Source organism: Bombus pyrosoma, linkage group LG11 (assembly GCF_014825855.1).
Source record: "Bombus pyrosoma isolate SC7728 linkage group LG11, ASM1482585v1, whole genome shotgun sequence".
Classification (NCBI taxonomy): domain Eukaryota; kingdom Metazoa; phylum Arthropoda; class Insecta; order Hymenoptera; family Apidae; genus Bombus; species Bombus pyrosoma.
In genome coordinates, this window is record NC_057780.1 from 12,146,038 (window position 1) to 12,168,946 (window position 22,909).

Here is a 22,909-nt window from a genome sequence, read left to right on the forward strand (position 1 = left end):
AATTTTTCAGATGAAAGCAGAGAGAGATACGCACAACACGATGGAAACGCAATCTAGATTCGAGCGAATCGAGTTGTACGCGGCTGGAATGTCAGACCGCTTAGAAAGGCGTCAATGAATCGAATCAGGGTGAACGCACTCCTGCTGATTTTCAGGTCGAAAGTCATGGTCATTCGTAGTGTAGGTATGCGACCTTTGCTTTAAATTCACTTTCGCGGTAATTAATTTCATCTGTTAAGAAAGAACGTACCTTGTATTTGATTGAAAACAGAGATTTTTGTAAACTTTTACTTTGCATTTTAAATCGAACAAATGAATAAACAGCAAAATGTCCATGAAAATGATTTATACTAATGCAATATGATAAATTAAAGTTTATGATTTATAACATATTTTTTACTTATACATATATACAAATAATTTATATTATCTGCTATAATCTATATGGAATGTCCATATCGAATATTGAAAATCATGGAATTACTCCTACAAATAGTTTTTATCAATCTTAGCGTGCACGAATGTAAAATCGCGATCGGTTAACCCTTTCTTTGATAGTTCAAACTGTAAACGAATTATCTTATACGAAAGGAAAAGGTGTTCTAATATTTATGAACAGCAGTGTATGTATCGTGTTAGGTGCGAATGTAAAATCAAAAAAGCACAGGCCACCATCGTCATCGTCGATTCAATGCGTCAATCGTGAGAGTGAACGCGAGTGAGAATAACACGTGAAAAGTTTTCAGTGTACACGCGGAGAAATTATTCAGACGAAAGTTCTGTCTACGATTTAAAGGAGGTCGCCGTGACGAGTTCACTTTCGAGAGAGCCAACTATGCACTATACATGTGAATCTATCTATCTGACAGCCTCTGGTCTCTGCTATCTTTTGATTGCTCATTATTATGCGCGCCTCGTACGTCAATATCTTCTCTCCACGTTGGTAGAGTCATCCAATGACTCAGGTCTTTGTATCACGCTGAGAACTTTAATTTCAGTAAGAATAGAACGAATCCAATCAGTTTGTTTACTTTTGATAATCGAATAGGTTTTGATAACGATGAATTAATTTGATCGATGCGATTATTGCATTCTTATTCATTATCGTTCGTTCTCTGTAATTCGTTGCAGTTATCTGAAGTTATTTGATAAATTATTAGTTTGATCCAAATATTCTACTGACTTAAATAACTTTACTGTATTGTATATAATAATGCATATAATTCATATACATAAATAATTTCTTATTAATTTCTCTAAATAGTTATTATAATATAATATTGTACAATATTAATATTGTTCTATAATTTCTTTTAGCAAAGTTGTCGTATATACATGTATAAATAGCTTAAATTTGATGGACATTATTTGTATAATTCATGTTTTCGATAATCGACAGGTTTCATTATTCCACTTTCAGTCATTGTAATTTTTATTACCCAAACTGATAGGAAATCATGAGTTCCACATTTGAAAAAGAATTTTAGATAAAGAAATAATCTATTATCGTTTATCTATATCTCACGAAAGATATATCTTTTTTTAGTAATGAAATCAAACAAAAATTCTTCAAAGTCAATAATGATATAATGTATAAAGTTACACTTTTGCAATTTTAGGGAAGTTACAATACTTTGCTACATAGAAATTCAAATCACAGAGTATACAAAAAGTTTAGAAGATTAACATAGCAAATTATCAATGATTATCAATGAATTCTCTTCTAAATTTTATAAAAATTCTTATGGAGATCTAATGACAAGATAGACATTTTAAAAGGTATTCACCTCTTTGCAAGCGAAAAATAGAATTCTTCTATGTAAAATTTACGTGATATATAATATAATAAAACGCTATTTCTGCATTATTCGTTTCAAATAAATGATAAAATAATTTACACATTAATTACATATTTAACTCGATACTTAGTAATTAAGCAACTCTAAATAAATTTTCTACATCAATAACTAAATTTCCTTTCTAAATAAATATCTAAATATTTTAACTCTATATAAAAATACTCTGGTTCCAAAACACTTTTATCTATTGAATAACAGAGATAACATATTCCTAAAAACATGTCTACGAATGCTTGAATGCTTTCGCGAATCTGTGTACGTCTCAGGACCTAAAGATACCATTCTTTCCTCGCAACAAATGCATAAGTAAGAATAGAGAGTACAATAATGGAAAGAGAATCGTTCTTCATAGAGAATCGAATCGGTCGGTAGCTTCGTGTCCTACAAAAGTGTAGATACGGTGGCTGGCATCGATTTTTCCCTAAGGTCACCTCTCGAAATACGACGTCGCGAAATGAGGAGAACCTCTTGATAAGGGTGCGCATTTGATCGCATTCCTACATTGTTCCTCTGGCTTTGACGCTCGTTCTCTCCCCCGTCGATCGATCCGTTTCCGTGTCGCGGAAAAATTTTACCTTCTACATTCAACCTTTTATAAAAGACCAATACCTCTACGAAAAGTGCTATATGGAGTTTTATTATTATTTATCAATAAATCTAATAATTTTATAATTTTGTAAATGGGATGAATAATACAAATTTAGCTCTATGAACTATTTATATAACTTATGTGTTAAAAATCTTAGATTTCTTTATCTATAAGATTTTTAATACAGATAGTAAGATCTAGATGATAACGTTTTTCTTCGTTCAAATTGAAGAATTTTTAATTTCTATCAAGAGTTTTAAATTATGAAAAATGTTTAATTATTATAATTACATTATTATTGACAGAATAACAATAGAAACATGAAATTGAACTTCAACAGCTTTTTAACTAATTCAATTCTTTGTATATCCAACTACACCGCGGAATCAATTATTTTATTCGATATAACTTTGAAATGAATTAGTAATATTTGTCTAGCTTATTCACCAACGTTTCAAATTTCAGAAAAAGGATCCATCAAAACAATGACAAAAAGGTCCCATTTATCAAATTAGAGATTTTAGTAGTGAATACGTTTAAGCCACTGTGTCGGTTGATAAGGGTTTTATAGTGCGTACTCTATCAGGAAGCATTCTTTGCGTGAATTGATAATAATACGTACCTATAGCCTTACGTAACAGTTGCAATGTAGGTCGCAGAAATTGTTAGAACGGCGCCAGTTCCAAGCGAAAAAAGTCATCGTTTCTTCTCGTTCAAAGACTTTTCATAGCTACCGTGGAATTTCGTTATAATGTTGCTTATGTAAATCTACATTCTTCATTAAAGTACTTTTAATGCAGCATTTTATTCCTTTATTTCATTATCTACTTTATATTATATTTACAGTTTCATTAATAAGGTAAATAATGCAACATCCACGACAAATAAAAAATATCCACAAGAAAGCATTTCTTACATTTATCCAAGTATACACTTTTTTCAAACGAATTTCCAATAAATTGATAACGTAAAAATTTGATGACAGAATTTTTGCCAAGCCATGTATATAAATGCATAATTCTCTGCAAAAACATTTCTTCTTTTGAGCTAAAAAAAGATATTAACGAATTTAAAATGAAGCAACCATTCTGTATTTTCTTTTACAGCTAAGAAAAGTGATTTCCTTGGCCGGATGGGCTCGAGACGATGGAATCTAATCGAAAAACATTGCACGTTGGAGGAAAGTCCGAGGCTAACAGTTTTACGAATACTTTACACCGGGTATATACTTATACTTTCCGCAAATATTTTATTTCTTCAAATGAATGTTTCTTCAGAACTTTGTAAAACAACGTTCATTTCGTAAAACAGATAACGAAGTTAGCAGATAATAATCTATTTGAGTATGATTAGTTCACGTCTGAAATAAGTATAAGTAGCGTTATCATTGAAAATATTTTTAAAACTTTAAGTAACTTAGCCTTGAATCGCGTTCGAGCTTCGGCATTAACGCGAAGCGAGTCGCGGGACTCATTTACAATTTACAATACTGTGGAAACGGTACTCGGGCGGTTCTATGTATATATGTATGTATAATGACTCGAATTCCTACATACGAAAACTTGTCTCATTGTGAGGAAGATGTGTCGTTCTCAACAAACTGAATGAGTTTGCGTTATTAACGATGAAATATGATTTTCTACGTTAAAGGCTGGTTTATTTTTCAGTTTATTAACAATACAAATAGAATTTCTTTCTTTCTATAAAAATTAAAAGGAAACGTAAATTAACCATAATTTAAAAAATAGGATATGTACTTCCATTTATAGCGAATTCACATAATCTCGGAGAAACTATAATAAGCTACCAGTCTTTCTAAAAAATTACCTTGGAACGTATCCTGCCATCAACAAGAATTAAACAATTTTAGGAGATATCCGTAGAAGAATTCTTATCATTCTCCGACAACGTAACTTTCAAGAAATTGAAATCTAAAGCTTGATAAATCCCTCCTAAACGCTTACACAAATTCGTTAAAGTCTTTTTCCATCAATTACCAACCACATCAAACAAAACGTTAAATACTCATCTAAATCCAACTTGAAGCAATTTTCTTCTTCCGTTGCGAGTCTCAAGTTTGTCGAACCGTGTAACGACTCACTTCTGAGCACTGTGATAGATCTTTTCTACGGAAGATCGTGCGCGGAAATGGATCGACAGAGAGTTAATTACGGCTCACAAAAGATCAAGGATCGTGGCTGGCGTACTCGACGGAATTTGGGACAAGTTCACCGGCAGCCAGCACAAGACTACAAGACTAGAAAGATAGAAGCTGCCGAAGGCGTTCGGAAGGTCGAAGGTGAAAAGAGAGAACCCGTTAAGTCAGAAAAGTTCCTCCATGGCGAAATGTTTCCACAACGTGCATACTGCATGATCGCTGTTAGATCTCTCGCCTCATCTGCTGTTTCTTGAGTTTCTTATGATGTTTTCATAGTGGTTCTTCCGGTCACTGCCGCCAATGGTAAATTGTACGTACGCTATCGTTCCTAAGCATTAGGATACTTACACAGGATGGGGTTAATGTCAGAAATGGTTAGAAATTTATCAAAATCTTTGACAATTATTATTAGATTTGAAATTTACGCAAAGATAAATGAAAGAAGATAAAGAATTCGTGTGTTCAACGTAACAATAAAAATCTCATCTTTATGTATAGTAACGTTAAATTCCTAGTTGTTTATATCCACTATGTGTCACGATCGTTGCTTTAACCAATTTTGACACCGGTGTTATTCAATTTTCTATGATACATATGATTCTCAATGTCATTCTAAATTTCACTTGAGATCTTAAGTAAAGTTGGAAAATATTTCTGGGTTTTGCATCTAATTCGTACAAAACTTTTCATACGAGATTAGGGGATCGTGTATGCAACAAGTATAATTCTTAATTTATATTCATCGTGTTCTTCTTTGATTCTCGCAGATAGTTTTTACCATAATTTGCTTGATGATTTAAACGAATTATCGCATCTTATATGAAACCAAAATGTTTTCTGATACTTATGAACGCAAGTTCGTTTATATTCATTTCCTTATTGTTAGTAAGTGATACCGTATTGAACGTGATGGAAAATTCGTTTACACTATTTTGTCTTATGATAAACATTTGCAGCCACTGGGCTTAAGCATAGCTTGGCAAGATTATTGATACCTCGGTCGATAGAGTTACAGTCGAAATAAATTGCATAATCTTGACAATGGCTCAGCGTTTCTTCTTTAGCGGTTTCGAACGTTCATCAGACAGATATTAATTATATTTAACGCTTAATACCGCGACTGTATCGTCTTCCATATTCGATTTTCGCGGATATACGCGTCGTTAATTTTTACGTTAGCATGGCTAGTCTTCATACCATTTTGACTTCTTTTGATAGACTTACGCGTATGAATTTTTTGTATTGTTTATTATTTAACCGCACATTTTTTTAGAAGTGTATTTGTATTTAGTACAGCGATGAATAGAAATATAAACACAAATTCGAAACTAATGTAGCACCAAAAAATAATGATCCCAGAACCGATATACTAATCATGAAAGAAACAAAAAGTATTGGAGATTTTAGTTTTTTATAAATGTTATTCCGAATAAATGTTTTGCACAACTGTTTTACATAATAAAATCCACGTTATAACCACGGCATGTCATGAAAGATTAAATATCAATTTTAAATAAGAAATATATGTACAAATAATTTGAAAGAATTAAGTACAACAATTAACAATTGTATATTTTTTTGTAAATTTATAGAAAATTTTAGAAAAAGAAAGCTGGCTTTCTATGATCAAAATATTTGTATTCGTCGCTGTATATATTTATGCATTGTTCTTACATGGATGTTCAATTGTTTTTGAACCCTCGACCCGTAATAGCAATGAATTTATGGAGATCGGTGGCGAACGTAATGGAATTTGTACGGATCGTAAAAGTGGCTGTATAATAATCCATCGAGTGCAACGAAGCACAAAACACAGGAATAAATTAGAGCATATCTCGTAGGATGGAATGGGCAAAAATGCTAAAAACAAAAGAGACGCGTGATTTTCAACCTGTGTATTAATTATTATCCTCGTTAATCCTCAGAAACAGGATTGCCTGATTGTTAAAAATGTGCCGATTAATTAATATGGAAAGAGAAATTGAATGTATAATACTGGTGGTAAGTGTATGATTCTCTTTTTACCGTTTTACTTTGCAGTAATTGCAGTAATTTAATTGCAACTTATTATTTGATAATTATGTATATGTAACAAGATTGATGTGATTTTTTTATGCAAGTTGGATAGCAGGATACGAATGAAAAATTTTGAGATAAATATGTACAGCTACAAATTTGTTATCGCTTCGTTGATCGTTAATATTATTAGTTAGTAAATTATAGTGCAAATGCGCCCAGAAATAAAGAACAAACGAATAAGTAGAATAAGTAATATTTTGTCAGACATAAAATCAAAGTCTTTTGTTCAACAATCTATTCTATTAATGAATAGTAACTAACAATATGAATGAGTTGATAAATTACGAGTTATACGTTCATCGTTTAATGATCTACTTTCATTCAGGATTCAGAAGAACTTAACACTTGAAGGAATAATACAATTAAAATGGACTGTTAGCATATTTCGTATAATAAGTAAGTATTTTGGTAAAAATAGTTACGTGAGAATATTGAATTAAAGAAAAGTGGTACTCGCGTTGAATTTGTTATACTCTGACCTTTTCTCTGGAAGATCATGTTTAAGAAATTGGCACATGAAATATTTATGACTCGACGATCTTAAATCAGCTGATGTATTTACAATCGCGTGACGCTATATCGTGTCAGGTGTAATATATTTTATTGAAATACTGTAGTCAATACTCGTTTCATTCTAATTCTATAATACATGCATTCAAGTGCACATGTATTAACGTTAATATAATATATTATGCAGTAAACTGTATTAATATTATTTTTTAAGAAATTTTTCACTCTAACATATTTTCTCAAGAAACATGCTCGCCACTTAATAAGTAGAATTTTATATGGAATTCTGTTTCCAGCCACTGGTTTCTACAATGTTCTATTAATTTCCTACATTTTGCTGAGGAAACTTCAAGCTTCGAGCACAATTATCGATATATATAACATTATTAAATTCCACTAATTTCTCCTTTATCATCCAGGTACGGTATTATGGAAATAATCGAGATATTTATGATGCATTAACAAATGTGATTTCCAGAAGAAAATCACTGATGCGTGTATCTTCTAAGTAGTTCTTCCTTTCCTTGGATTTCATGTTTCACTGTTTACGCTTGTCCTCAAAAGTCGGATAAAATTTCATTAAGTTTGTGAGTGGAATTCAAAGATGAAGAATTTCATAGAAGTAACAAATAAATATTCATGTCTTCATAATGTGTTACTTAATTTTTTGTTTCTTTCTCATTTCTGTGCGTAATATTACCTTAATCTATGCAATCCAAGGTTTTGTCTTCAATTAAACCTAAAATACATTAACGAGTATTTGATTCAAGGATAAGTGACAGAATTCCCATTATCCGCGATGAATAGGCAAACGTGAATGAATAATTTCTTGTCTGTCAAATTATGTATGATACGTTGGCCTTTGAATTCGACAAATTAAAAATTTTGAAATATCAAGTTTGAAAGGAAGTTTCTTCAAAATAATCGTGGCATCGATTATTCGCTATCATCATTTGTATACGGGATTATTTGTATCATAATTTGTATAACGTAAACGGTATAAGATATTATTACTATTACAGCAATTAATAGCGATGAACGAGAAAAACGAGAAAATTGATATAAGTGATACTTGAGCGAAAACATTATTTGTTGCTTGAATTAAACATTGAAACTAAATGTTAAATTATTCGTATATCTTCATTTTGTATCGACATTGACACTAGAGCAACGAAAAAGAAACTGAAATTAAAGTAAAAATTATCCTATACAACGTAAGAAGAAAAACAGAAACAATATCCTCGTACGATATTAACGAATCTAAGTTAAATAAAACATTTCGTATTTTTTTATGTTTTATTGCAATATGCAACTGTGCAATTTGTACAGCTATAATTAGTCGTAATATAAATACGATACGAACAGCGAAGATCAGAAGAATCGAATTGGAAGGAAATAATAGCGAATGAAAATGAAAATGTGGAAGCGAAATACGAAGATACAGCATCCACTTCCTCATCAATATTAAATCATGCACGCGATGTCGCTGATGAGGCAGAACATTTTCTGGCGAACTCTGCTTAAGTATCTTCGAGAAGTGGCTATTACGACATCGACGATTTTCGACTGCTTAAATCCTATTAAGGTCCCTGCTCTTGCATCAATTAAATCATTCGTTTAATTAACCGCAAAAGAATACATAAAATATATCTTGATCGAGGGTGCAACGTAATTATATGTCGAATTATTATTAGAATTTTGTGTCGAATCATCATTAGAATTTTGGGCGCGTATCAATTCTTCATTTGGATTTACCATTGTTTAACTCAAGCTTTTAACAATATTCTTGGGTTCAAACGAATCCACGGTCAACGGGAAACTCTTTGTACAATAGTTTATATTTTCTCTGTATCGCTAATAACGTTAGCTATGTCGCTCCGTAACTTTTGACTGACTCTCCGATATCCGTAAACTCTCCAAGGAGATCACAATAAAAGACTGCCTGGATCTCATTTGTCGATTACATATTGATTAGGAATATCAACAAAATTCCAGGCGCCGTTGCTAGGCAGTCCTGCATAGAGCCGGCATCGCTTCTGACCGGGGCTTGTCCGTTAATACAGCGTGTCCCTCAATATCGGTACTTCTTCTGTCAGATCAAAACGTTCATCCCGTGACCGTGGCTACGTTCAGCGACCAGTTGCGTCACCTCGAGCCCAAGTATTCAAAAAGAAATGCTCGATGTCCCTACATCTCCGACATATATATCTGTGTAATTAGCGTGTTACATATTGATACAACTACTAAATTGACATTTCGCTTATGATATATACAGAGTAGACCAATTAATTCGATACTAGATCGATACTAGAAGATTAATTAGATACTAGAGGACAAGTGGATGAAATTTTGAAGCGATGAAGTGATTAACTATAAATGAGATTGTAGAAATTATATAGAAAGGAAGATGGAAGGGTTTATCGTATTTCTGGACTCATTGTCCAATTTTAAGGGAAATTGTCAATGAATCAGCAGCTCCAAATGGTAAAAACAGAAAGAAACAAATCGAAAATTATAATAAAATGAATTCAGTCTAAATTACCGTGTTATAAAGTTTTCAATATTCTGCAAAATTCTCAGATCGAGATAATTCTTATAAATGATCCGTTAATTTCATTCACGTATCAACGTGAAAATAATTAATTACTAAGCGAAAAGATTAATGCTGCATTTGATTGACGGGTGTTCACGCGTGACTTCTAATATAGGCTGGCGTTCGTTTGCCTTTCTACTCGAGGCTTGTTTCGTGCATCGCAATTTCTATGCAGAAAGCAAGCCCGTAAATAAACGGTTGCGTTTCGATCGATTCTCTTGGCACAATTTTACGATGCTCTTATTCTTGCGATCTGTTATTAACACATTCTATACCATGTGAGCATCACGGATGAGCTGTGGTGAATTTTTCATTTAGTACATTTCGTATCTCTAATATTCGCAGGTAGATTATTAAAAAATATTTTGTACTATTTGCAAAGTAATTATTATATTATCGATACATTATCAACAATTACAATTTTGTTAAATTACATCTTCTTATTAAAAGCTATACGTTAAATTATTAATATGTTAAAATCAAACTTCGCAAATAGATTATTAAAAAATATTTTGTACTATTTGGAAAGTAACTATTATATTATCGATATATTATCAACAATTACAATTTTGTTAAATTACATCTTCTTATTAAAAGCTATACGTTAAATTATTAATATGTTAAAATCAAACTTTTAAAAAATTTCTCTCTTAATTATTACGCATATTTTTGCTAGATCGTCAATAATGAAATCATCAAGATTCTATGACCTCCTTTTATACATTGAAACGGTTAGTTTTTGCAGCAGAGGTTGGTGTCTTTTATGTAAACTATTTGATAATTCAGCCACGTGTAACAGATACTTCAACATCGATCATTCGTGATATAGTACGTAAAAGAGGAGTCACGCGAAAAAAGTCAAGCCTTTATTAAGACAATAAATAAGCAAGAGGATATCACGCTTTCTCAGAACCTATGAAAATGATCCTGCAATTACTGGTTCGAATAACTAGGAGCTCATACGGAAGAGCTACAATTTTACACATCGATGGCGGTTTCGATAGGCCGCTCGTTTTCGAGAGAGTGCAATGGATTAGCACAGGAAGAACTGCAAGAGAAAATCGAACAGCCACGGCTATACACCGTTTTCATTCGGATAACCTACTTTCGTTCCTCGGTATGCACGTACCGTCTTTAGAAAGACGTGTCATCGTTTCCACAGATTTATGGTTTCGTTGCATCGATCTGACTGGAACCACTTTACGGTGTCGCACGAAAGTCCAAGATCACTTCTGTTTCTTGTATTCCTATCACGTTATGTTATGCGGGTAAAACATCATTCGACTAGGAACTTTCGCCCTTCGTGACTTAATCATCACGCAATTCATGATTTACTGTACTGGTATGTGGTAATAATAACGGCCATCAGTAATACGGATAAATAAGATTCGATGCATGTGACAGGCAATATTTATACAATTAAATCAATATTATTTGTCAGGAAATGTTTAACACTGTAACTACTGAAGTATCAAGTATAGAATTTAAATGAAAGAAATCAAAACGAAAGCTATATGAAAAGAATTCAGAATGAAAGAGAGAGACATAATATTTTACAATGGAAGTACAATAAACGGGAAAAACAATCGTATAAATTTGAAAAATTGAAGTAATAATTTTCGAAGGAAATCGATTTGTTTTAAATAAATCGAATGTTATATAGAAAGTATAGCTGTGAAAATCAATGAAAAATAAGTGATCTTAAATAATTTATTCGATAAATTAGTAATGAAAATTACAGGTTTAGAAAGACCGACCTAGTTCTTGACTGTTCTCTCCGTGAACACTGTACTTCCTATATCCAGTACCATTAATCACACTCGATCGATTTTAACAGACGTTCCAATCGAAATGTCAAATTTGCTTATGAAAATGAATTCCACAATTCCGATGTACGCTTACTATGAATTCTTCCTTACGTATTCTGATAGAATATTTAAAGTCCTATCGGAATTTATGTACATATGAAAAGCCACGACAATTTTGAATGCACATGTAATGTTTGACAAACATGTGCAAACACATGTGCATGTATATATTTGGCCATTGAAGGAATCAGTGATCCTTAAAATGAGAAACTAGGAAAAGCAGTTACGACAGAAAGCAGTGGAAAACTTTTGCATTGATGGAAACTGTAACTGTAGGCCAGCGAGTATTCCAAGCTAAGTAACTGCACGGACTATAGAAACTGAAGTTTAGGCTCTAGCTAGCAAATGGTCCAGTAAATTCTAAGTTTTATCAGTAGAATTCAAATAGTGCATGTGTGTTCCATACATTTGATTGAAGAGAAAAAATTTTCGTTTCATTTCACTCCACCTGAAGTCAATGTGATGTTAGTAATTTCAAATTTAATGCTTGTTAATTAATTTGCGTATTTTGTCATGAATGAATAAAATTTAATGTATCAAAAAGAAACAAAAAGTTTTAATTTAGAGTGGAATTAGTATGATAAATCAACAATACAAAGAAATCTTCATTTCTTCTCTTGAAATTAGTACACCGCAAAAATCTTTCTTGTAAAAACAAAAAACGAAGAATTCTGTTTTCTTCGTCATAGGACACACACATGAATGCGCCATATATGGGGAAGGAAATACCGTGTGCAATAAATCTGCGCCGTTTTATTGCACAGTGACAAACACTTTTCATATGGTCACAGATAAAATTAAATAACTGGCGGTCGATCGAGAACGAGAGTAATTTCGTTTCTCTCGATGAACAGAGAACTCTGGAAGCTGAATGATTCGGATAACGTGGAGTTTTGAATAGAAAGTAGCCAATAATAATAGCGACCGGTGGTTGACATTTAATGACTTCATAGGTGCTAATCGCATAAATGTTCCGCATTCTTCGAATTATTACTTCATTGTACGAGTTTGTGCAATGTACTAGTGCCACGAATACATTTGCCATAGCTTTAAATTCTATTCGATATTCCTTTCCTAAACTACTAAATCTTTAACGATTGCTGTAATCGTAAATATTAAGTTTCTTAGAAATTCTCTATTAGTAAGAAGTTTCTTCCGTATTTATTTATTTATCTTTCTCTACAACAATTTCCTCAATAGCAGCGCTTAATAATCTCATCACGAGATGATCACATGTCCCGCATGATTGTATGCGGGACAGCGTGCGATCGAGTCCCTGGCGAGTTAAAATTTGATCGTAACAGTGGGTCCGCTTTTCACTTTCCAACATCGACAACGATCTTTCCCCGCTTACGAAAGAGAACTGTGCACTCTATGAGAAAAAGAAGAAGAAGAGAAAGATTTTGTTATATAGTGCGTAATTGCTGTGCTGTTTGTAACTTTTCCCTTGGGTAAATGATGGCGGCGCGGTCGATGCTAAAAGATGGAATTCTAGTGGAATTAGGGGTGACGCTAACATTAAAGACTTCGCATGCCATCGGACGTTCTATTCGCGGTCGTGCTCAACATTACTCACGTAACGTCCTTTCGTACGGTTAATGCGAGTTACGTGATCCGATCGTGTACAAGGTGTTCCGAAATTTGTGTCATGCGAACGAAGAATCAAATTTGGTTTAAAGCTGTTCTCATTGTTTCTTTGTCCTTTTTTAGATTTCGGAGTACAGTAAAATCACAATTATCAGAGTATCGAATAAAGAAACAATGGATTATGGGAATATCAAAATATCAATTTTCGTTCAGAAGTTTCTGCTTCTACTTAATATTGATTTTTATAAAATACGAAGTTGAAATTATTCGAGTGGAAACAATATTTGCGCCAATAGCAACGAATATTATTGAAATATTATTGATAAATTTTATTGAAATCGTCGTATAAATAATATTTTGCACATAGAAATGTTTTATAACAATCTACATATATATGTATATGTATATACATATATGCAGAAATACGATAAGATCAGAGAAAACACATGAATTTATATGTACGTGAGTTTAATCGTTTTAGTAGTTGAAGTATTTTCTTCGCTTTCATGCGACGCAAACTGATAAAATTGTTATCTTGTAAATAACTTTCTGTCTGAGTCATCGTTTAAAGATTTTCAGCCTGTAACTTCTCCTTGAATATTTTATCTAAATTTTTTTTATGAGCTTCTACATTAAAATTTATTTTACTTTTCTTGTAACTTTTCATTAAATCGTTAGATCCCGTTATCTGCAGTTCTTTTTATTAAATTTTATATTCAGAATCGCACTTCTTTGCAAGTATAATTTCGTATATGATGAGAGAGAATTCTAAATATGTAAAGAAAGTAAAAGAAAGCTTATGAAGCGCGTGAAATACTTTAGAAGTTCGTATGAGACTTTCACGTTGCGCGTTTTTGATATTATTTGATTTCTGTTTAAAGAAGCATGCAAGAATCCAATAAGCTCTACACGTTAGATTTTCACTTTTTATGGCTTTTATAGTTAGCTACGGAGAGAAGGTCGATTTCAACAGGTGGGCTTTCTAAGTTACGCGAGGAACAGGTAAATGAGATGGAAAAAGTTCGGGACACATCGACTCCAAACATTTCCAAACATTTATTCGTTATTCTAAATTCTTAATAATTTTGAATAATACGTATATTTTGAAAAGCAGTACTATTTTTTTTTTTTTTTAATAATGATTGCATATATGAAATTAACAAAAATAGTTGAAAAATAATTATAATTTAGATAAAATCACATTTCTACGACTTTAATATTTTTAAAATACGTAGTTATTTAACGTAGTATCAAACGTAGTTCCGTGAATAATTAATGCGTCCTATCTTTTGATAGTAAGTAGTGCCGTGATTTACGACGATACATCTACGCGTCTCTGACTTATTTCCAGGATTACTATTACTACCGTGAATAAACCACGGCGACTGCTTCTCTCACGTGATATTCACTTTCATGTTCGCGATAAACATTGCTTTCAAATTTCTAATCTCTAGATACTCTAACCTTGCGATATTAAATGTATTTTCATTCAAGAAGAGTAATTAATTTTATATTTAAAATAAAAATTGTCATCCCTTTACAGATTTTATGATCTATTCATTACTATTGATTTTAAATCGTATTAAGACTGAATTAAACATTTATTTATTATTATTGAATTTATTTGTATATTAGGTGCGAAGTAATCATGTATACTCAACTGTAAAGATAATCGTTGAACTTTAAAAATGAATGCATCTTGTAAGGTATCATGCTATTATGAAAAACGGTCATTGCTAGGCCGACTAATTCGATCAATGAAGAAATGATATAACATTGCGATCACATCAACGATTGTATTTTGAAACTGAGGCAAATGTAATTTACTTGATTAACATTCTATATCCGTCTATGTTATTAGCATAATTAAGTAAAATTTGTAATTCCATTCTTAAATACAAACTGTTTCAGAAAAGCTGCTCAATGCTTAACCTAACCTAAGGCCATTCGTATTGTATCTACAAATAACACTGCAGTATTATTACATTATGTATCAATCGATAAAAGTAGTTTGCACAAAATCATGCGGAAAGACAGCACGTACATATACTAGCAAGGAATGTGATAGCGTGGACCCCGAGACCGAGAACGTGGTGAGAGTACGGAAACTTGGATAGCCGCCAATTTATACAACATTCAAACAGCGCAGCTACGAGGATTTTGCTCCTTTCGAGTTCTTTGACTGATTCAGCGTAAAATAGACACTACGTAACTTACATTCAATACCATTTCTTCGAAACGAACTATATTAAATGTCACGCTAATTCAAATAAAGTTCAAATAAATTTCTTCTATTTGCCAATTATCAGAATTATCATTGAATATTTTTATGTAACAGGGTAAGAATTATGTATTGTGTTAGGTTTGTGCGTATGAAATGTTTCTTTGAAGTTCGAATTTAGCGCGCCAATACCATCCATTCAATTTTGTCTTGTCGTTAATTATAAACCACATTAAGGAAGAAAAGATTTATAACAAAAACATGTGTACTGAACGTTGAAAAAATTTGTGATAAAAATACGAAACTTGATTAAAGCAACATAATCAAAATATTCATGTGACTTTCTTATGTGAATTTAAATTTGAAAAAAGTGTCACGAAGATTTCCAGAAACATAAATTTTCAGAAATTTTCAGAATTATTACTAAATATTTTTTTCAAATAGTTATTTTTCTAGAATTATATTTATAACCTAACCTAACGTTAATTAAATCACTATATGTCAGGTTAGGAGACCGATTGAAGTCAATATTTGACATAAGAATGACGAATGATAAGACATATAGGTTGTATACTGTATACATTTCCTAGTGAAAAATTCTAAATACGTAGCAACAGATAAATGTGATTTATGATTCGATATTTGATCTAGCACTCAGGTGGAAACTGAAGGTAAAATTATCGACCTAATTCATCTCCGCTTGTTTACCAAAGTATTACGTACTGACAACACTTCTCCAACATACATAGAAGAAACTACCTGTTAAAGCAAGTAAACTACAAAAATTCTACCACGTATAGATAAACCGCATGGTATGTATATACATATGAAATTACATAGAAGAAAGAATGCATTTTATTTCAGCGTTTGATGTTTTATCCCGGAAGAGGATTGTTCAGGAAGGGATGGGCAATTCGGCAGAACTTATTTTGCAAATTTTTGATCAAATTATAGAGAATTGCATGGATACATACACACATATACGTAACCTTAATCATGTACAAGAAGCGACATGTGAGTTCATTGACGACATGCACGCACAATCTGTCGGCAATATGTGCGACGATTTGACAGACAGAAAAAACCTTAACGAAACACGCGCACATTCTAAATACGTGCCGTGTTCTTACTCACCGAAGGCAATTCCTCGAGGCAAATGAACCGACGAGCGGCGATATCCTTTCGGGCCTTGGAAAACTAACCAAAAACCGTATCCCCGTGGACGGAACGAAACCAATCACGACACTGAATCACTCACTGAATCCGCGAACGACGCGCGATCCGATGACACTTCCGACACGCGATTTTACGACTGTGGAATTTCGTCACGTCGCGCGTATTCTCAAGAAACAAACGCTCATATTGCTCCTTCGCAGAGTGAATTACCAGCTTCCCTCTCTGGCCAGCAGCGATGGGCGTGGTTTAAATCCGTGATCACTCGAATACTTACGAACTCACACGAGCGTCGCTAATTGGTGAGCCTCTGAACCGATTCACATTTGGGCAAAAGTGTATGACGAATGGGAATTGCGCGTGCAATTTAAACTTAATATTTCTTATGACACGTAATAAATTTCTGTAAAATGGTAAAATATATTGATTGTTGATATTATTGTATATTGTAAGCAAATTTTATGTGAATTTGTATTTTACACAGGAGTATACAATGATGAGCAGAAGTATTGGCACAAATCTGATTGTCCTATTTAATACTGTGTAAAACGTATAATTCTTTGTAAAATATAATTTCGAAGTTCGAAGTATAAACATATTATAATTGTCGATATTATTGTATGTTATAAGCGAATTTTAGGTTATGCAAAAATATACAATAATAAAAAGTATGTTAATATAAATTTGCGTTTCTTATAAAATATTATGTGAATCTGTAAAAGACAGGATTCTTTACAAAATATATCCTTCTAGTTGAAAATTTAAGCATATTGTAATTCGTTATCAACAAGCAGCTGTACCATAAGAGATGAATAATAAAAAATACATAGAATTTCAGTTATTATAAAATTGTAGAGCGGATATAAAACAAAAAAACATAATTTAGAATAGGAATAGTAATGTAAACACGTTCTTTATAGCAACTATCCAAAATAAAAGTGTTACATAAGCGTTTTAAAAACTGAAATCAACGTCACAACAGTTTTTATTCTTTAAAAATGTATTCTACAAAAGAATTAAATAAAAAATCATATTTTTTTAAAATTCACAGAATTTTACAAAGAAAGCTAATCATCACAGCATATAATTAAGAATATATTTGAAGTAACATAGATATTATTGATATTTATTACTCTTTTACAGGAATTTTAACAAAGTAATTGCTGTAGATTATTCACTCTTCTTAAATTGATATTTTTATAATCTTTGTCTTTGCTATATTATCGCATTTATCAATTATGTTTTTCACAACTTGAATAATATGTTTCCAATAGCAGGTTCAATAATTGTATCGTCATCAATATGGTTGGAGAAAGGATTTCAGCGCGAAAAATCGAAAATATACCTGAAATAATATTTAATATGATTAATTGTCCAAATAAATTATTTACATTTTAGATATTTTATTCGACAATATAGTGATAATATATTATAAGAAACAAATTATTGTTTTCTTACCTGTTTTTATTTATGTATATAAATCAAATGAAGTTCGTCGTTACTGCTTATCAACATGTCAGATTTGCATCATTGTGAACAGTACTTTACAATGTCTCCAAAGAGTTTTTGCTATTGTTGTATTATGTCAATTTATTAAGACCTACTTTATAAGTGGTAGCGTAATATAACCTTAACTATGCATTCACACGTAATCCCAAATAAGGTACAGTATCATCTTAAATACAAGTATATTGATATTATGTATAATAAGAATGTACACGTAAGTCATGCTTACGCAAATATAACCTCCAAGGACAATATTTATGTTAAAAAAAGCATAAATCATTATGCATCAATAAACATCATGCTGTCTTCGCAATTATTTATATATTCAGTTTTATTATTATTCGATTTTTATAATTTTTATTGAAAAACAATGAATTGTATTTAATATGCCTTTTATATTTATACTATTTTGTAATTAAATATATGTATATTTTACAGAGTGAAGATGAGATGACAGTAGAAGAGAAATGGATGTAAATATCAATACTCATTATTATACAATCTAACTGATATTGTATATTGAAGGAAATATATTATGAATGTATAAATTTAACTTGACGTTTCAGGGTGCAACATGTAAAAATGCACGAACAACATAAAGGGCATGAAGAAATGCATGTAGAAATGCTGCTTATTTTATTTGGAACTTTGTTAGTAGCACAAATTATATTAGTTGAATGGAAGAAAATACACTATAAGTCATATCAGGTAAATGAAAATTTGTATGCCCTAAAATCACATAAGTTTTAGTTTGATGCATTTATATATTTTTTCAGTTTGTTACTTTAATTGCTATGTGGATAATTCCATTTGGATTAAGTTTAAAAAATCATTGGTGGAGATTTATATTTCTCTGGTTAGTAACGTCTTGCATAACAGGATTAGTGGTAAGGAAGGCTGTTCAAAAACCTATAGCAGGTACAACACCAAGGTATGTATGTTTTTTTAATTGTAATTTATGTATTACTCTGAACTTAGTAATTCATTCAACTTTTTTTATAGATTGGTGTATAAATGGTTTCTTTTTATTTATAAATTAAGTTATATGTTGGGCATAATAAGTTATGTTATAATGTTAGCCACATTTTTTGGTTTACATCTTGTATTTGAGGTTAAGCCACAAATATGGATGGATTGTGGTTTACTTTTGTTATTTTATGGTCTTTATTTTGGAGTATTAGGAAGAGATGTTGCAGAAATATGTGCAGATAAAATGGCATCACATATCGGGGTATGTACACAGTAATCGGATACAGATGAGGACTGTGTGTCAAATAAAAAGTGGAATATATTAAATAATTTGCAGTATTATGTACCAGGCCATATGCCAACAAGAACTTTAGAACCTGGTGTGTGTGCAGTATGTGGAAATAGACTTTTAGTGTCAGAAAATGAACCTGGTGTTATTGAAAACACATACAAACTTAGTTGTGAACACGTGTTTCACGAATTTTGTATCAGAGGATGGTGCATTGTAGGAAAAAAACAAACATGTCCATATTGTAAAGAAAAAGTTGATCTCAAGAAAATGTTTTACAATCCGTATCCTTTTGATGTAATTAATAATTTATAATTTATTTTCGTGAATACATATATATACATATATGTGTATGTGCCTTAATAATGTGCAAAGATGGGAACGACCTCATGTTTTGTATGGTCAACTACTAGACTGGATCAGGTGGTTAGTTGCTTGGCAACCATTAATTTTGTTTCTCGTTCAAGGTATCAATTGGGGCCTAGGCCTCGAGTAAGTAGTATTGTAATAGGATAATTAAATTGCACTTTGAAAACCGTTAAGTTTCTGTGAAAGTAATGATTTATTCTTGTAAACAAGTATCTGTTTGTATTTTTCTACAAATGGTTGCTATTATATTTGTTATTTATAACAACGAATTCTATTAAAAGGATATAATTCCAGTCCAACTTGTGATTAAAATTTTAATCCAATTTCAATACCAATATTGCATTCAGGTTGCAGCGTTATAAATAACTTATTTTATATGGTTAGGATGTTTGCCACTGTAGATGATATAACATTATAAAATGCTATCTCTTCTATACTGACAAATTTACGCACCATTTATGTAGCACTAAATAATAGTTCTTCCATAGAACATCCTTTTTTGCAATGTATATGAACATTTTCAAATTCTTATTTAACAAATGTGTGGCAATTACTAAATAATGTATTTTAATTTAAATATGTGAAATGCATATGAACCATGGTTATCCGAATTAACTTTAATATAGCGGAAACGTAACAAATAATCTAATATTTTCTATAATAAGAAAGAGATGCTGACAATAGAGAAGATCCTACTCTCATTTTGTACTTTAGAATTGAAATATACAGTATGAAAAATTAGATATAGCGTGTGGATCCTTTACCTTGGAAGAAGTTCAATTCGGATAATCTTGAAATATTTTATTGTATAATACGTGTAGAAATATTCTGAATTGATGTGAGAATGATAAGAATTTACCTTATCATTTCTTTTATCATTCCACTTCCTTATTCAAGCTAGTCAATCTAAGTTTTCATTTTACACAATCAAATTGTGTTTCATGCGGTACACGTAATTCAAATAATTCTTTCTAAAGATGTGCACTAACTATATTCTGCATATTAATGAAATCTTTTGACAGTAACAACATTATTTTGTAAATTTTAAGCTTATAAAGTTGTTACGTATACTAGAAAATATTAAGATATTTCATAAGAAAATTGCTTTGGTAATTATATTCGAATAAGCTTCGTTATGCCAAAGAAGGGAAATTTTACTTAATATATTCTGGATTCAGAGAAGTAGGTTATTAAAAAATATCCAATATAATATTTCTTAAAGCAAAAAGAAAATCGTGGCTAGCAGTAGAATTAAATTATTTGTGATATTTCTATAAGTATTATTTCGCATATATGCATTTTTTATCCTGTAAATTATTATTTCCACTGATAAAGTGATTTGATTGTCGAATGTTTCATGCATAAAAGAAAAGAAAAGGTAGTGAAATAGACTAAATGGAATAAATCATTTTTTAATTTTAATAGATTCATAACTACGACTTGTGCATACTATATATTTATAAATCGAAATTTTTATAAATCTTTGGAACAAAAATTTTTTATGGTTGTCGAACTTGTTACCATGATAAATCAGGTTGCTCAACTACAACAGAAATTTTAATTTTATGAGAAGTTGGTACGTATTATCGTCATAGAATGATACAAAATTTTATATAAACTGTACAAAATATTGTATCATTGTAAAGTAAAAACTATACACATTGTACGTATACTGTACAAAATGAAACTTAACGATTCGATTCGATGGCGATTCGATTTTCATACCGTTTAAAACGTACACAATTCTTTTTTTCATGATTTCTTTTTATAAAACAAATAAGGTAATTGCGCGATTATTGTAAACATTTTGGAGAAAATTATACAAATTGTAAGATTCGAAACATAAAGAAACGTTGTTCCGTAATAAATGATGTACAAAAAGCATACGAAATTCATGTAAAATTTATTTCTCATCAATAAAGATTATAAAACAGTCGATCTCGGTAGGAACTGTTAACAATTAGAATTTACTTTTTCAACCATTAAAGCGTTAGATATTTTACCATTCCATCTGCAATCTCTCCTCGATTTATAATTACTTTCATGCGATTAATCAAACAGAACATTTATCTGGCTAAAAACGTTTTCTTAATTCTTCTCCCGTTTTTGTTTTCGAATTTTTCCAGACTGCCGGAAGATACAGACAACGGAAATGTGAATACGACGAAACTAGGGATCGATATACGTTAAAATACTGTAATTCCTCATCGGGATGCATCGTACGTATTCTAATTTTCTCACAAGAAATCGAGTAAATGAAAAAAATTTCTGTATTTTTCTTATATATTATTATAATTTGGCTTCATTGTTGCAAAGGTTACACGAGATGTAAAAGTGGAGGATAAAAATCTCGTTGGATACGCATTTAGAATCGAATTTACGGGCTTGTACGAAAGAGAGAGAAATAAATAATGAGAACTCTGTCAATGATGTTACTAAAAGTCTTTAATCAATCTCTCATCATTACTCGTTTAGCAAAAAACAACTTTTTATCACATCACGCATTCGTAGGTACTATTTTCGGACTTGTAGCGAGAGCATCGGATGATACATTTGAAGATCACAGGAGGAGAACCTGATAAAATACATTTTTGTTGACTTTCTTATTTTGATGTCGTTTTATGACTAAAAAGTAATATTTTCATATTACATTTTTGGTCCTGTTAGGATCAAAGATTATGGTTTTTTAAATGCAGCTAATATTATGTCAAAGTTTACTAAAAAATTATTACCAAGGAATATTTTAATATCCTCGATATTTTAACATTATGACAGAGGATATGTTGAAAATTACGCAGAGGATGTAAAAACGAAATAGAAAGATAATTTTGGTAACATCGGATTGATTGACAATGTATATATGAAAGTTAAAAACTGCTTTCCTACGAAAAATGGAAAATGTAACTTATCATTGTCTTTCCCCTGTACTCTTCATTTATAATGTATGATGTATATAGAAATATTTATTTATACACTTAAATCTAAAAACCTCTCGCTATTGTCATGGGGAAGAAATTGTACGACAGGTGAGAGACAAGAGGTGCGAAGAGAACATTTACATATGTATGTACGTATAAAAACGGAGCCGAATTTTTCTAGAAAACAAAATGGACGACAGAGGTGTGAGAAAGAACTTTTT

The 22,909-nt window shown here is 31.3% G+C and overlaps 2 protein-coding genes across 4 annotated transcripts in view; one reads left to right on the plus strand and one right to left on the minus strand.

Moving 5' to 3' along the window:
* Window positions 1-16,841, minus strand: part of LOC122573170 (protein kinase C and casein kinase substrate in neurons protein 1) — a 58,960-nt gene extending 42,119 nt beyond the window's left edge. The window contains exon 1 of the mRNA XM_043739212.1: window positions 16,599-16,841. The gene's annotated coding sequence lies outside the window, so the exon portion shown is untranslated. The remainder of the gene's footprint in view (window positions 1-16,598) is intronic.
* Window positions 16,842-18,173: 1,332 nt separating this feature from the next.
* Window positions 18,174-22,796, plus strand: LOC122573010 (RING finger protein 121). Of its 3 annotated transcripts, none has more exons than XR_006318629.1 (9): window positions 18,174-18,300; window positions 18,582-18,616; window positions 18,710-18,851; window positions 18,920-19,074; window positions 19,146-19,374; window positions 19,450-19,685; window positions 19,777-21,346; window positions 21,897-21,989; window positions 22,087-22,796. XR_006318629.1 is itself a non-coding variant. In XM_043738845.1 (9 exons), the coding sequence occupies exons 1-8, from the start codon at window positions 18,274-18,276 to the stop codon at window positions 21,958-21,960; spliced, it is 1,005 nt and encodes a 334-aa protein (XP_043594780.1). In that variant the 5' UTR covers window positions 18,174-18,273; the 3' UTR covers window positions 21,961-21,989; window positions 22,087-22,796. The 3 variants fall into 3 exon arrangements, 2 of the variants coding, with proteins under 2 accessions (XP_043594780.1, XP_043594781.1); XM_043738845.1 differs by having other exon boundaries at window positions 19,777-19,893; XM_043738846.1 differs by lacking the exons at window positions 21,897-21,989; window positions 22,087-22,796 and having other exon boundaries at window positions 19,777-21,727.
* The last annotated feature ends 113 nt before the right edge of the window (window positions 22,797-22,909 follow it).

Excerpts from the sequence above, each read along its gene's own strand:
- LOC122573010 (XM_043738845.1), top strand. The coding sequence starts at position 18,274 with ATGCATTCACACGTAATCCCAAATAAG. Across the intron at positions 18,617-18,709 it reads ACAGTAGAAGAGAAATGGAT|GGTGCAACATGTAAAAATGC; the intron begins GTAAATATCAAT and ends TTGACGTTTCAG. Across the intron at positions 18,852-18,919 it reads TACACTATAAGTCATATCAG|TTTGTTACTTTAATTGCTAT; the intron begins GTAAATGAAAAT and ends ATATTTTTTCAG.